The 15,295-nt window shown below is 37.6% G+C and overlaps 1 protein-coding gene across 3 annotated transcripts in view; it reads left to right on the top strand.

Moving 5' to 3' along the window:
* SCML2 (Scm polycomb group protein like 2) overlaps positions 1-15,295 on the top strand; it is a 104,296-nt gene that overhangs the window by 75,461 nt on the left and 13,540 nt on the right. For all 3 annotated transcript variants that reach the window (XM_049643540.1, XM_049643539.1, XM_049643541.1), the window contains 3 exons: positions 6,318-6,526; positions 12,062-12,182; positions 14,380-14,583. In XM_049643540.1, coding sequence (XP_049499497.1) covers positions 6,318-6,526; positions 12,062-12,182; positions 14,380-14,583 — 534 coding nt within the window. The remainder of the gene's footprint in view (positions 1-6,317; positions 6,527-12,061; positions 12,183-14,379; positions 14,584-15,295) is intronic.

Below are 15,295 nucleotides of genomic sequence, written 5' to 3'. Positions count from 1 at the left end.
AGCACATGTGGAACAGTAGCTGGAAATAGGGGGTTGCTGTTCATTTCTAAGTGTATTTCTTCTTCTGTGGTAATTATGTGTGCAGCTGTCTTCACAATTCAGAGAAGGCAAGCACTATCTTTCAATAATAAAGTGTCTTCATGGGTCAGCAGAAATGTATATTTAATGAGTACTATTTGGAAATAAATATTAAACAAGGTTAAATTCCCAGGCATGAAAAGTTTTACCAATGTGTTTTTGTCTGTACTTACTTGTTAATGTTTTCTCTTTGTAAGTATGCCTCCACACCTGGTTTTTTTTAAAAACCTAAGACTCCTTCTTAGAGAGCACCTCCTGACTCTCTAGTAAAATAGCACGTAGGAATTCACAAAGTTGTCTTTTGCCCCCCCAACCATTCCCTTTTTTTAACACTTGTGCACTTTGACTCAGGGTAGTGAATTTAATAGCCTTTTTTTGTTTGAGGGCAGAAAGCAAGGTAGCATATTAGAAAAAGCATGCACTTAGGAGACCAAACTCTTTTAGCCAAATGGGTGATCTTGGCTAAGTTACCTCACCTCGAAGAGCCGAAGTTTCCTCATGTATAAAGTGGGGAAATGGTACCGACCTCAGGAATTTTGGGTGGATTAAATGGGATAATGCATATTGAAGTGCCTCACCTGTAATGGGTAGCCAGTAAATATTGGCATCTCTCTTCTTTCTGCTCCCGTTGTTCCAGGCTTCCAGGCCTCCTCTTGGCTTTATTTACTTCCTCTGATGGTTTCCCAAAATTTACTATTTTTTTCTGCATTTCCACAATTCACTAACTTCTCATCTCCTGGACATTTTTCTTACCTGAAGTTCTCTGTTATATCTGAAGATAAGCTGAAGAACCAGTACATTTGGTTAGGTATTCATATAAAAATTTTATTAAAGATGGTTAGTATACCTTTCTATATTGCATGTACTTTTTTCAAAAAGGTTTTTGTTCACTTTGTGGCTACTGTGAACACACGGTTTTAGGACTATATATAGTTTGTGTGTGTGTGTGTGTGTGTGTGTGTGTGTGCGCTGTATATAGTTTTAACCTTATTACTTAAACAAATTTATTTTCGGCGTGCCTGGGTGGCTCAGTCGGTTAAGTGTGTGACTTTGCAGGTCATGATCTCATGGTTCGTGGGTTCAAGCCCCGCGTCAGGCTCTCTGCTTACAGCTCAGGGCCTGGAGCCTACTTCGGATTCTGTGTCTCCGTCTCTCTCTGCCCCTCTCCAGCTCATGCTCGGTCTGTCTCAAAAATAAATAAACATTAAAAACAAATTAAAAAAAAACATTTATTTTCTATTGGTAATGATTTAATTAATGCTTTAAATAGAGTTTCAGCATGGTTTATATGTAATATCATTGCTCTTTGGAGGAGGGATAATAAATACATGTAATAAATAATGTATATAGTTTAATTTTGATGTCTAATATATTGAATGATTGATCATTCTTTCCACTTTAGTTAAGTTAGTTTAAAAACTATTTTGTTCTAGGTACTGGGGATATGGCAATAAACAAAACTGAGTATTTGCCTTAGAAAAGTTTGCTTTCTGGGGCGCCTGGGTGGCTCAGTCGGTTAAGCGTCCGACTTCAGCCAGGTCACGATCTCGCGGTCCGTGAGTTCGAGCCCCGCGTCAGGCTCTGGGCTGATGGCTCAGATCCTGGAGCCTGCTTCCGGTTCTGTGTCTCCTTCTCTCTCTGCCCCTCCCCCCTTCATGCTCTGTCTCTCTCTGTCTCAAAATAAATAAATGTTAAAAAAAAATTAAAAAAAAAAAAAAAAAGAAAAGTTTGCTTTCTAAAGTGAACATTTATTTTCATACATAAAATTTTTTATAATACTTTTTTCTTATTTTGCTCATACATGTGTATATACCATGAATTAAGGAGCTCTTATTGTAATAGAATATTACATTTTAGGGGAATATTTGAAGCTGTAGCATAAGTATTTGTGTTCCAAGATTTGTTAATTTAAAATTTAAAATTAAAAAAAAAGTTTTTTTAATGTTTATTTTTGAGAGAGACAGACAGAGTGTGAGCAGGGGAGGTGCAGAGAGAGGCAGACACAGAATCTGAAGCAGGCTTCAGGCTCCAAGCTGTCATCACAGAGCCCGACGCAGGGCTTAAACCCACGGACCGTGAGATCATGACCTGAGCTGAAGTCCGACGCTCAGGCCTAGGAACTGCCTAGGCGCCCCAAATTTAAAATTTTTAAATGCCAAAATTCTTAGATCAAATAATGATTTCATTACATTTGCCATGTTCCACCAAGTTACTGTTTTATTTGTTACAACTTAATGACGTGTATAGGATGTACTGGTTTTGGAGGTATAACATTGGCTTGCAGGTTGAAAATAGTTTTCATTCATTCAGGGTGCTTGGGTGGCACAGTCGGTTGAGCATCCAACTCTTGATTTCAGGTCCGGTCATGATCCCAGGGTTGTGGGATTGAGTCTCACATTGGTCTCCGCACTGAGCATGGAGCCTGCTTAAGATTCTCTCTCTCTTCCTCTGTCCCTCTCCACCACTTGCATGCTCACATGCTCTCTCTCTCTCTCTCTCTCTCTCTTCAAAAAAATAGTTTTCAGTCATTCAGTAAATGTTTTTTAGGACCTTCTATTCTCCTAGGTTCTGTCTTAAACCAATCTGGCACAAGAATTTAAACTCAGGTCCAGAGCCCAATATGTTTCCTTTTCTTCATGCCATGTATTTGGAGGTAGAGACCAGAATTGTGGAGATGAATAGATTGGTCAAGACAGTGAGGATTTATTTGGATTTAGTAACTAGGAGAGTGTCATTACTGACCTTGGAAAGAATTTCTTTAAAATATGTTTGGGAGAAGAAAAGCTTATTACAAGGGTTTGAGGAAACAACAGAATAATAAGGAAATTGAAGTATCAAGTAAAGGTGATTCTTCTTGGTATTTTGGTAGTGAAATAGGAGGACATTCATGCAAGGGCTTGAAAGTATGCCAGAAACTAGGAGTGCTATCTTCAAAATAAGGGACTCGTGAGGGTTGTAAGAGAGAAAGGAGTTGGGGATCAGGGATTAAATACTATGAAGAGAAAGGAGATCATTGAAACCATAATGTCCCAGAGGAACCAAAGAAGATAGTTATTGGTACATAGGTAGAAGGGATTGATTAGACTTAGAAGAGTAGAGAGAAAACTTTTCATGTGATGCAAGAGGAAGAGATGAGAATGAATGAAAAAAAAAGTGTTTTAAGTTGGAGAAGTGGGATAGTTATGGTCACTCCCAAAAAATACCCTTCAATCTTCTCATCAAGTAGAAGGTAGGATCATTTGCTGAATGGAATAGGGTTAGAGGGAGACAGAAGCTTTAATAGGGAAAAACATTCTGAGTTGCAGCAGTGACACCACAGTTGAGGTTAGTGTGGATTTTCTAGCAATCAATAATATTTTAATGTTCCAAAGCAAGAGTTGGCAAACTACAACCCGAGGGCCAGGCACATCCAGCCCATGTAGCCTGAGAGCTAAGAATAGTTTTTGAATTCAGAAAATATTTAATAAAACCAAGCAAACAACTAAAGAAACAAAGAAGAATGTGTGACAGAAACTGTATGTGGCCTTCAAAGCCTAAAATATTCACTATCTGGCCGTATATAGAAAAAGATTGCTGACCCTTGTTCTGTAGCTCAAGACCAGAGAAAGCAAATGATAGTGTGACTCAGAGGTGGGAGCCAACATTTGGACATGATCAAAGATCAAGGGGTGATAAAGTCAGGAATACTAGTTAGAGGGGTATTGGTGGAGGTGGACAGGAGTTGATAAGGAGAAAAGCCAGAAGAAAGATAATAGATTGGATGAAAATGGAGAGGGCTTGTGGCTAGATCTCATATGAGAATGAAAAGCATGGCCAGTTGGTATGAAGCAAAGACGACAGGTGAGAAAGGTGGAGGTAAAGAAAGGAGCACAGTGGTTATCTTGGAGGTAGAAGAGTTCCAGAAATAACTAAGTATAACCATTTTAGGGAGGAGCTGAACTCTCCACTGACAAGGTCATGATGATGAAGCATCAAAATTATGATTTTTTTTTTCAGTTTTTTTTTCAACATTTATTTATTTTTGAGACAGAGAGAGACAGAGCATGAATGGGGGAGGGTCAGAGAGAGGGAGACACAGAATCCGAAACAGGCTCCAGGCTCTGAGCCGTAAGCACAGAGCCCGATGCGGGGCTTGAACTCATGGACCGTGAGATCATGACCTGAGCCGAAGTCGGCCGCTTAACCGACTGAGCCACCCAGGCGCCCCAAAATTATGATTTTTTTAATGTTTATTTATTTTGAGAGAAAGCATGTGTTGTGCACGTGTGCACACATGAATGGGGGGGCAAGGAGAGTTGGGGGACAGAGGATCTGAAGCGGGTTCTGCACTGGCAGCAGAGAGCCTGGTGTGAGGCTCAAACTCATGACCTGCAAGATTACGGGGCTCAAACTCATGAACCGGGAGATCATGACCTGAGCTGAAGTTGGATGCTCAACTGACTGAGCCACCAGGTGCCCTAGAATTATGATGTTTAAATTCCTAAAGATGATGACAGGGAGACTGTGTAAGAAGAAATAATGTGAATTAGGTCACTGGAGTTATTGACGAAAGTGGAAGTGAGCATGGAGTATGAGGTAGATGATGGTAAAGAGATAAGAAGACTAGTGTAAGCAGGTGAATTACTGTAGATAAGGGGAGAAAGTGATGGTGGCAGCTAGATGGTCTTCCCTTTGCCTTGGCAGCTGAGAGAAGGCTGTTCCCTCCTCTTGGCTTGGCAAGTAATAGAAGGTAGATAAAAAGACTGCAGGGAGGGGGCGCCTGGGTGGCTCAGTTGGTTAGGCGTCCGACTTCGGCTCAGGTCATGATCTCACGGTCCGTGAGTTTGAGCCCCACGTCAGGCTCTGTGCTGATAGCTCAGAGCCTGGAGTCTGCTTCAGATTCTGTGTCTCCCGCTCTCTCTCACCCTCCCCCATTCATGCTGTCTCTCTGTCTCAAAAATAAATAAACATTAAAAAAAAAAAAAAAAGACTACAGGGAAGATATGTTCTCTGTCGAAGGCCAGATTTATACATAGTCTTGGACTATGGGAGGAGCAAAGCAGTGGAGTAGTTTCAAGTTGTAAAATGAAGACCTCAAAATAAAAGTAGTTGAGTTTTGCATACATGTATAAATGTTTTACTTACGCAGCTCTTCCTATAAAGTTTTTTTGACATTAGTACTTCTTACTATGTAAAATTCATGTTTTTTTTTTGTATAATAAAATTATTGAGGGATTAATACTAAAAACTTCTCTTTTTACTTAACTGTGAACATAGACAAAAGTAACCTGGAAGGTAACCTTTATTTGAAATGCTAAAACTGCCTAGACAGGGCTACCAAGTAATTAGTAGATACAAATCACTTGGGTTTGGTAGTGGTCCTTCCATGACAATATTAATGTAGAAGCTATATTGTAGTATATGAAGCTTTATTACTAGACATACATGTAGGAACATAATGTGCTTTAGCCATTAAAAATCAAGTGCAGGGGATCCTTCTGGCCTCTGAAAGATGAACTAGGAGTTGATAGTTGTTTTGCTATGTTTTTCTATATTGATAGGTCAACTGATTCCCTGTATATGGTATGGTTAGATATTTTGGTGTGGTATTTTCTTTCTTTCTTTTTTTATTTAAAAATTTTTAACGTTTATTTCTCAAAAATATTTCTCTCAAATATGTCTCAAAAATTATGTCTCTCAAAGACAGAGATAGAGCAGGAGCAGGGGAGGGGCAGAGAGAGGGAGACACAGAATCTGAAGCAGGCTTCAAGCTCTGAGTTGTCAGCACAGAGCCTGATGCGGGACTCAAACTCAGGAACTGTGAGATCATGACCTGAGCCGAAGTCACATGCTTAACCGACTGAGCCACCCAGGTGCCCCGGTATGGTATTTTCTGAAGGGAAAACTCTTTTCTGTGCTAGGAACTAAAAATAGGAGAGGTAGACAAAAAGCAAATTGCTAGATATTTTCACTGTGCTAAGTTTGAAGTTACTGGTTCCTCTTATAAAAGCCTATTTCTTTTCTTCTTCTTCTTCTTTTTTTTTTTTTTTTGGAGAATTCTGACTACTTGCTGATAATCTGAAATCTTAAATACCTAAAACTTCATTTTAAATGGTACTTTTATTTTAAGTGGTTTTTAATGAATAACCTTTGGAATATTTTTAAAGATTGAGTTAAATTTCTTAAGTCTGAAGAAGACAATACCTTAATTGTGTCATTTGCTTTAATTTTATTTTTGTGCTGTGCTTTTCCCCCCTCAGTGCCCGTTACAAAGAGTATAGCAAAAACACAGTCTTCTCTTCCCAAAGCGGCCCCACATTCAATGCCGTCTCCACAGAAAACTGCTATAATATTACCAACGCAGCAGATCAGGAAATCAAGTCGGATTAAACCACCTCTACATACTTCAGCCCCCAAGAAGGGAAATACTGCTAAAAATACCACACCAAGGAAAAAAGCCCCAAAAAAGGTTAGTTGTATCTCCTGATTTGTTGTACTCTGGTTATTTATTATAACATACAGTTTAGGATTTACTAACAGTATGATGAGGCCTTTTAGGAATATACTGTGCAAAGAGTATACATAAGGCTTTTTAAAGCCCACATAGCCATCAAGATTGGTATTTGTTTTTTAGTGTTTATTTATTTTGAGAGAGATACTAGTGTGTGTGCGCATGTGGGAAGGGCAGAGAGAAAGGGAGGGAGAATCCCAAGCAGGCTCCACAGTGTCAGCACAGAGCCCACTTGTGGGGCCCGGATCCCATGAGCCATGAGACCATGAACTGAGCCAAAGTCAAGAGTCGGCTGCTCAACCAGCTGAGCCACCCAGGTGCCCCTGGTATTTCTTTTCTTGGGTAAACTTAAAACTTTGAATAATGTGTGACTTTTTCAGAACCACATTGAAAATACTGTGTGGGTATATTTACGTTCAGGCCGGTTTATTTAAAACTCAGTATACTTTAAATTGTTTTTTAAACATTTATTCATTTTTGAGAGACAGAGACAGAATGTGAGCAGGGGAGGAGCAGAGAGAGAAGGAGACACACAATCTGAAGTAGGCTCCAGGCTCTGAGCTGTCAGCACAGAGCCTGTTGCCGGGCTTGAGCTTACTGACTGCGAGATCATGACTTGAGCTGAAGTTGGACGCTTAACCAACTGAGCCATCCAGGTGCACCAAAACTCAGTATACTTTAAAAGTGAAGTGAATTTTACTATACATAAATTATACCTCAATAAAGCAGATGGAAGGTGGAATCAGAATGATGAATTCAATGATGCTAGAGTCACATACCACCTAAGTGATTCCTGCAAAGAAAACAACTTTAAAACCTGGAAATAATAGGAAAAAAAACTAGCTACTTGAAGGTACTGGACAGTGAATGGAAGCAGACACACTGTGGTTCAGGAGAGTACACACAGGAGATAGGAGTGTTACACAAAACTCTATATCCAGCAAAAATATTCTTCAGGAGTGAAGGTGAACTAAAGATATTTTTAGATAAAAACATCCTTAGAGAATTCATCACTGGCAGACAAGCACTATAAGAAATGCTGAAGGAAATTTATCTCTGAGTGAATGCAAATGACTTTGTGTTTTGCTTTTTTCCTCTTAATTTCTCTCTGTCTCTTTCTTTTAATGTTTTATGTTACTTTTGAGAGAAAGAGAGAGAGAGAGATACAGAGTGTGAACAGGAGAGGGGCAGAAGGAGAGGGAGACACAGAATCTGAAGCAGGCTCTAGGTGCTGAGCTGTCAGCACAGAGCCCAATGCGGGGCTCAAACTCATGAATGGTGAGATCATGACCTGAGCCAAAGTCAGATGCTTAACCATCTGAGCCACCCAGGCGCCCCCCTCTTAATTTCTTTATAATAATGTGACTAAAGCAATAATCATAATATGGTCTTACGGGGTAATGTAATACATATAGCATGATAGAATACATCATTATATAACATCAATACATAACATGAGGTAATACATGTAATACTTAGTATAAAGGCTTTGAGTAGAGAATACAGATTTATATCATTGCAAGGTTTCAACATTTTATGTTAAGTAGTACAATGTTAACTATGTATATTATACATTATAATCCCCAGGGCATATTGTAAAAATACAAATGCAGAGAAGTATAGCTAAAAAGCCAATAGGAGAACTAAAATGAAATTCTAAGGAATATTCAAGTAACTAAAAAAAAAAAAAAGAGGGATAGAGGAATAAAACACAAAGGAGACAAATAGAAAAGAAATAATAAAGGGTATACTAAGACCCAAACATATTAATAATTATTTTAAAAGTTAGTGGACTCGGGGCACCTGGGTGGCTCACTTGGCTAAGCATCCTATTCTTGATTTGGCTCAGGTCATGATCTCTGTTTCCTGAGTTTGCTACACTGTCAGTGCAGAGTCTGCTGGAGGCTCTCTGTGCCCCTGCCCCAACACATGTGCACTTGCACTTGCTCTTTCTCTCTCTCTCTCTCTCTCTCAAATAAACTTAAAAAAAAAGTGGAGTAAACTTTCCATTTAAAAGACAGATTATAAAAATGGATTTTAAAAAGACCCAAATGTATCTGGTCTACAAGTGATACACTTTTAATATAAAAACATAGAATCTTCCTAGATGGATTAGAACTAAAATAGCAGTTATTACTTAAACATTTCTGAGTTTAGCCATCTGAATATATATATATATATATATATATATATATATATATATGTATGTGTATATATATATATATGTATGTATGTATATATATGTATATAACATTTGTTTTGTTTTATCTAATGTTTGTTTGCAGTATGGAGCAAAATGACAATACCATTTTGATTTTAAAATTCTTAAATTGGGGTGTCTGGGTAGCTCAAGTCAGTTGAGTGTCTGACTCTTAATTTCCACTCAGGTCATGATCTCATGGTTTGTGAGTTCGAGACTTGCATCAAGCTCTTGCTTACAGTGTGGAGCCTGCTTGGGATTCTCTCTCCCTCTCTCTCTGCCTGCCTCTCTCTCTCTCTCTCTCTCTCAAAATAAATAAAAACTTTGGGGCGCCTGGGTGGCTCAGTCGGTTAAGTAGCCGACTTCAGCTCAGGTCATGATCTCGTGGTCCATGAGTTCAAGTCCCGCGTCAGGCTCTGTGCTGACAGCTCAGAGCCTGGAGCCTGTTTCAGATTCTGTGTCTCCCTCTCTCTGACCCTCCCCCATTCATGCTCTGTCTCTCTCTGTCTCAAAAATAAATAAACGTTAAAAAAAAAAAAATTAAAAAAAAAAATAAAAACTTTAAAATAAAATGCTTAAAATAATACTGGTATTTTTATTTCAAAAAGCATTCAGAATTTTTAAATAAAAATTAAAAGTCAATAAATGTGAATATATTTCAAATATAAAATCATCAACATTGAAAAAAATCAAATAAGCAGGTTATTCTAATGTAAATCATTAGCAGATTAAATTTTTAAAATTCAAAATAAATTGCATAGGGGCGCCTGGGTGGCTCAGTCGGTTAAGCATCTGACTTCGGCTCAGGTCATTGATCTCATAGTTTGTGAGTTCGAGCCCCTCGTCTGGCTCTGTGCTGACAGCTCGGAGCCTGGAGCCTGCTTCCGATTCTGTGTCTCCCTCTCTCTCTGCCCCTCCCCCACTCACACTCTGTCTCTCTCTCTCTCAAAAATAAATAAACATTAAAAAAAATTTTTTTTAAATTGCATAAAATTAAGGAAAGTTACGATATTTAAAGGGAAATCATTTTTTTTTTAATTAAGTAGGTTCCACACCCAACACAGGGCACAAACTCAGGACCCCAAGATCGAGAGTCACATGACTGTCAGCCAGGCACCCCGGAAATAATATTTTATTTTAAATGCTTTTTAAAAATTAAAATTATCAAGGGTGTCATTGATGCATATTTTTAATGTGTATTTTCCAGCTGCTGAAAAAAGTCTTTGTGATTAGTTGGTATAATGATGAAGATAAAACTACATGAAGTTTCTCTTTATGCCTTTATTTTCAAATAATTTTAGTTCTAATTTGACAATTTTGAAAAGGTGTTTTTGAAAATACTGTTTATAAGATGGTGGGGTCGGGTGAGGGATAGATTGATAGATTTTATAATTTTTTTTGATAATCTATTTTTTGTTTCAAAGGAAGAATTTTATTAAAAAAATTTTTTTAAGCTTATTTATTTTGAGATAGAGAGAGGGAGGGAGTGCTATCACCTGGGCAGGGGAGAGGGAGAGAGACAATCCCAAGCAGCCTCTGCACTGTCAGCACAGAGCCTGACACAGGACTCAATCTAACGAACCATGAGATCATTACCTGAGCCGAAGTCAAGAGTGTCCACACTTAACTGACTGAGCCACCCAGATGGCCCTCAGAGGAAGAATTTCTTCTCTGTCTTTATTATTTCATCATGAAAAGATGAAGATTCTCATGTGGTTACCTATATCTCTGTTTCAGTACTGTCATGCCATAGTTTAATTATTTAGGAAGCCTTTGAACTAGAGTATGAATTATTCTTTACTTTGTCCACTCTCCACACATACCCCCTCTTTAAGGATTCTAGTGGTATAGAAGCACATTTTTCAAATAAATGTACCTTTATTCAATATAAATAGCTAATGCAAGCATACTATATCTTGGTATGTCTTAAGACATAGGATTCAGGGGCGCCTGGGTGGCGCAGTCGGTTAACCGTCCGACTTCAGCCAGGTCACGATCTCGCGGTCCGTGAGTTCGAGCCCCGCGTCAGGCTCTGGGCTGATGGCTCGGAGCCTGGAGCCTGTTTCCGATTCTGTGTCTCCCTCTCTCTCTGCCCCTCCCCCGTTCATGCTCTGTCTCTCTCTGTCCCAAAAATAAATAAAAAATGTTATAAAAAAAAAAAAAAGACATAGGATTCAGATTTCAGATTTTTAAAATACTGTAAGAACAATAATATATCAACACAGTAATTATAGTTCAGTACTTAAAAATAATATGATTTACTGGAATACAGAGAACCCCAATGACAGTCATTAATTTAAACAAATAAGGAAAATCCAACAATATTGAATGTTATCCTATTTTATCCTCCTTTATCCCTGCTTTTAAAATATCCTCTATTAGGGGCACCTGGATGGCTCAGTTGGTTAAGCATCTGACTTCAGCTCAGGTCAGATCTCTTGGTTCCTGAGTTGGAGCAGCATGCTGGGCTCCGTGCTGACAGCTCGGAGCCTGGAGCCTGCTTCAGATTCTGTGTCTCCTTCTCTCTCTGCCCCTCCCCCACCTGTGCTCTGTCTCTCTCTGTCTCTCAAAAATAAACATCAAAAAATAAAAATGTCCTCTATTATTACCTTTTCTAGGTATAAGCACTCCTCTGACATTGGAGAGCCATGTTTGAAGGTAGCTCCAAGAAAACTCCAAGAGTTGATACAAAATAAACAAAATGCGAGTGATATTTAACAATGTCCAGAAGGCGTTTGGTTTTTACCAAATATAATAGACATAATTTTATATGGACTTTAGCAAGCCACTTATAATTTTTTCAAAATTATCACATATAATATGGAGAAATGCAGGCTAGATACAGTAAAAACCAGATAAGTGACTGCTTTGTAAAGACAAACTCTGTCCTCTGCTTTGTTGAGGTCCCCTACCCCATTGGATGTATTGCTGGATTAGATTTACAGGCTTTTCTTTAGTGGTGTGAAAAAAATTGTTGTACAGGGAACCTCAGAAAATAAAACAAGTTTTATAGAGTGAACTATTTTGGCTAAGGCTTGACCAGTTGGAGGAGGGATAACCCTGGGAATTCCAGCCTGTTGGTCTCTTCCTCTCCTACCTGACCAGTTCATGGGCCCTTCTGAGAGCACAGTTTGGAAAGGACTGTAGCTTGTGACACACACAGGGGTTTCCAACCCCAAGGACTTCAGACAGCTGATCATTTGTGAACCAGTGAGGCTGATAATTTTTTGACCTCCGTATTTAGGAATTTTTAAAAATGTGTAATGTATACTTGTGCTCTTTTTTTTTTACAGGAAAAATATTTTCCTGTTTTGTGTTCTACATCTTCAGCTTCTATAAATTCCCTGATCAGAGATCGTCGTGCTTATAATAGGGATGCCACTCCTGGAACATCTAAAATAGTGATGTCTACAGGTAAATTAGTATTTTTTAGAGAGTATAAAATTACTAATCTTTTACTCTGTGTTATTTTAGTATCTTTGAAGTCTGAGGACTAAAATAAGAGGAGAACAAGATGCTGATAATCACATTTTTGAAGCATTTTTCATATTAAAGTATTTTTAAATTCTGGTTATTCATTTTGATGTTAAGGAAAAACTGTTTAAATACACAAATCAGTTGAAAATTCAGTACTCTTGAAGTATTTTATCCATCTTAGTAAGATTTACAAAATTTACATCGTTGTCAGATCTGTTTTTGTTTTCCCTTATTTCACGATGTCTTTTTGTCTTGTATGTAATTTTAAAGCTACCTCAAATCTTTTTAAAATGCCTTTTAAAATCTTGACAGATCCTTGCCTGTCAAGGGGCATGATGACTTTAAATTATTCTCTGTTATGTGAAGAGTATGAAATGACACAGACCTAGATTGAACAATCCCCCGTTTATTTGTCATCTCTTGTACATTTTCTTGTTCCCTTCCTTTTTTTAAAAGCATGTACTATTGCTTTTTCTCCTAGATCTTTATCTCCCTTATACTTTTCTGTTCTGTTGATTTTTCTCCCAATTTTACTTTCCTCACTAAAAAGAGATTACTTTTTGAAGTAGAAAAGATCACCTCAAGATTATTGTAACATACTCAGTTTATTATTTCCGATTTTTAGGCCATTAGCAGGAAAGACTAAATGAGTATAATGCAAAGGAGATAAAACATTGAAATCTTTGTTTAGCTTCACTTGTGTTCAGTAGGGTTTTGTCCATGGCTTAAGATTTTTTAATGTTTATTTATTTTTGAGAGAGAGGGAGTGCGCGTGTGCGCACGGGTGGGGGAGGGGCAGAGAGAGAGGGAGGGAGGGAGACACAGAATCTGAAGTAGGCTCCAGGCTCTGAGTGACAGCAGAGAGCCCGACATGGGGCTCGAACTCACCAACCATGAGATCATGACCTGAGCTGAAGTCAGGACGCTTAACCAACTGAGCCACTGAGGTGCCCCACCATGGGTTAAGTTTTTAATAGCTGTTTCATTTCTGTGATAAGAGTCCATCCTTCCTCTGGCTGTTGCCACAAAGTTGAATTATCATATATTTCAAAATAGTGAAAGTGAGATTAATGGGTTTTTATTGTACTGAATATAGACTATATATAAAATTGGGCAGTATAAATTAAATGATGAATGAAAATAATGTGCTTCTTGATTTAGGGGGACAGTATATTTTATGTTTGATAATAATACAACCTCATATTGTTGCATTGTATGTTGATTTAGATTTATTGATTCCCAGTGAAGAACTGTTATGGAAACGTGACATTTGCATGATTATAGATGATTTGTTTCTCATTCATATGCTTGGAGCGCCTGGGTGGCTCAGTAGGTTAAGCCTCCGACTCTTGATTTTGGCTCAGGTCATGATCTCACAGTCTGTGAGATCAAGCCCTGTGTTGGGCTTTGTGCAGACAGAACGGAGTCTGCTTGGGATTCTGTCTCTCCCCCTCTGCCCCACCTCCACTCGGACTCTGTTTCTCTCTCAAAATAAATAAATAAACATTTAAAAAATATAAATCATAAGCTTTTATTATACTAAGGAAAGCATTTAATTTTGGATTTTCTTCAGTGAACCTTGGCATATATATAAAGACCATTTTTATTTTCCTTAAGTTAATGAAAAAAATTGCTCTAGGTCATTAGAACTTACTGTGTGGCATGTATCTTAAAGTATTTGGGTTACTTTAGAAAATATAATGAAGGTGCGTTGTTGGTGATTTAAAATAACCAGTCTAAGAAGGAGTTGTGACCAATTTTGAAAGAAAATTCTTATACTGTGTGTACAGTTAAAAGGTGAAAATATTTATCTTCATACCATTTTATGTGAGGTGGAAATGTGTAAAGAATTGTTTTATGATGCTACTAAACTTGGATAGTTTTTATTATAAGTTTAGGCAGAATTCTAGAAAATTGAATAAGCATTTGGATTATTTCTTTCTAGATTGAATATCTTTATACAAATGTGAAAAGACGTTTACATATGTATTTTTAGGTAGCAGAAATGGTCATTGATACTAACTATATTTGGGTTCTCTTTGAAGTGTGGTTAGTGGGATATAGTAATTATGTAGTGTTTATGTTGCTTTTAACCAGTCTGTTTGTTATTTTTGTATACACCTGTTTCCTCAAGTCTGTGTCTATGTAAACAAACATGGAAACTCTGGTCCTCACCTGGATCAGAAGAAAATCCAGCAACTGCCTGACCACTTTGGTCCAGGCCCAGTGAATGTGGTGCTCCGGAGGACTGTGCAGGCCTGTGTGGATTGTGCCTTTCAAAGCAAGACTGTTTTTGGATTTCTTAAGCCAGATCATCGTGGAGGAGAAGTGATAACTGGTATGCTCATCTAATCCTTTATTCAGCTTTTCCAGATTTGATTTTAGGTTTTGAGAAGGCAAAGATTTTATAATATACAGATTATTTTATAATACTTATAGTCTATGAGCTATTTATAATATTGGCATGCTTATATTGATATAATAGAATATTTATATAATTATATGTCTATAGACTTTTAACTCTGGTTTGAAAAGTTTAACTTTATGTTCAAAATAGACAAGTAATGTCAGAGTCATACTGTAAATTGAGGTAAAAGTTTTTTTTATATGCTATATTAAGTTCACTATAGACAAAATAACTTGGTTGATAATATATTTTAATGTTTTTAGAAAACAGACTGATCTATAAGAGGCTCTAAATGAAAATGTGATTCAAGAAGGCTTAGGAGATAAGATACAGCTGGCTTTCATGATTGTCTGATCAGATACTATATTTATACCCACAGAATGCTTGGAATAGCAGGAAGTGTTATTATAGATCATTGGGTTGCTGCTGCTGCTGCTGCTGTTGTTGTTTGCCTTATGAATATTTTTAAATGAGAATGCTTTTACCAATACAGGCTCTTATGTTTTAATGAGAGGAACTTTATAATTTAAGATTATTCTTTTGTAAATTACAAAAACCACAAATTACATTTATAATACATTCCCTAAATTGATGGCTTTTTTTCGTTGTTGTAGTTTTCATCTTTCTATGATGTAACTGACAT

The sequence above is a fragment of the Panthera uncia genome, chromosome X, assembly GCF_023721935.1.
Source record: "Panthera uncia isolate 11264 chromosome X, Puncia_PCG_1.0, whole genome shotgun sequence".
NCBI classification, from domain to species: Eukaryota; Metazoa; Chordata; class Mammalia; order Carnivora; family Felidae; genus Panthera; species Panthera uncia.
The sequence above is the reverse complement of the archived record's forward strand: the minus strand, read 5'-3'. Positions and strand labels throughout refer to the sequence as shown.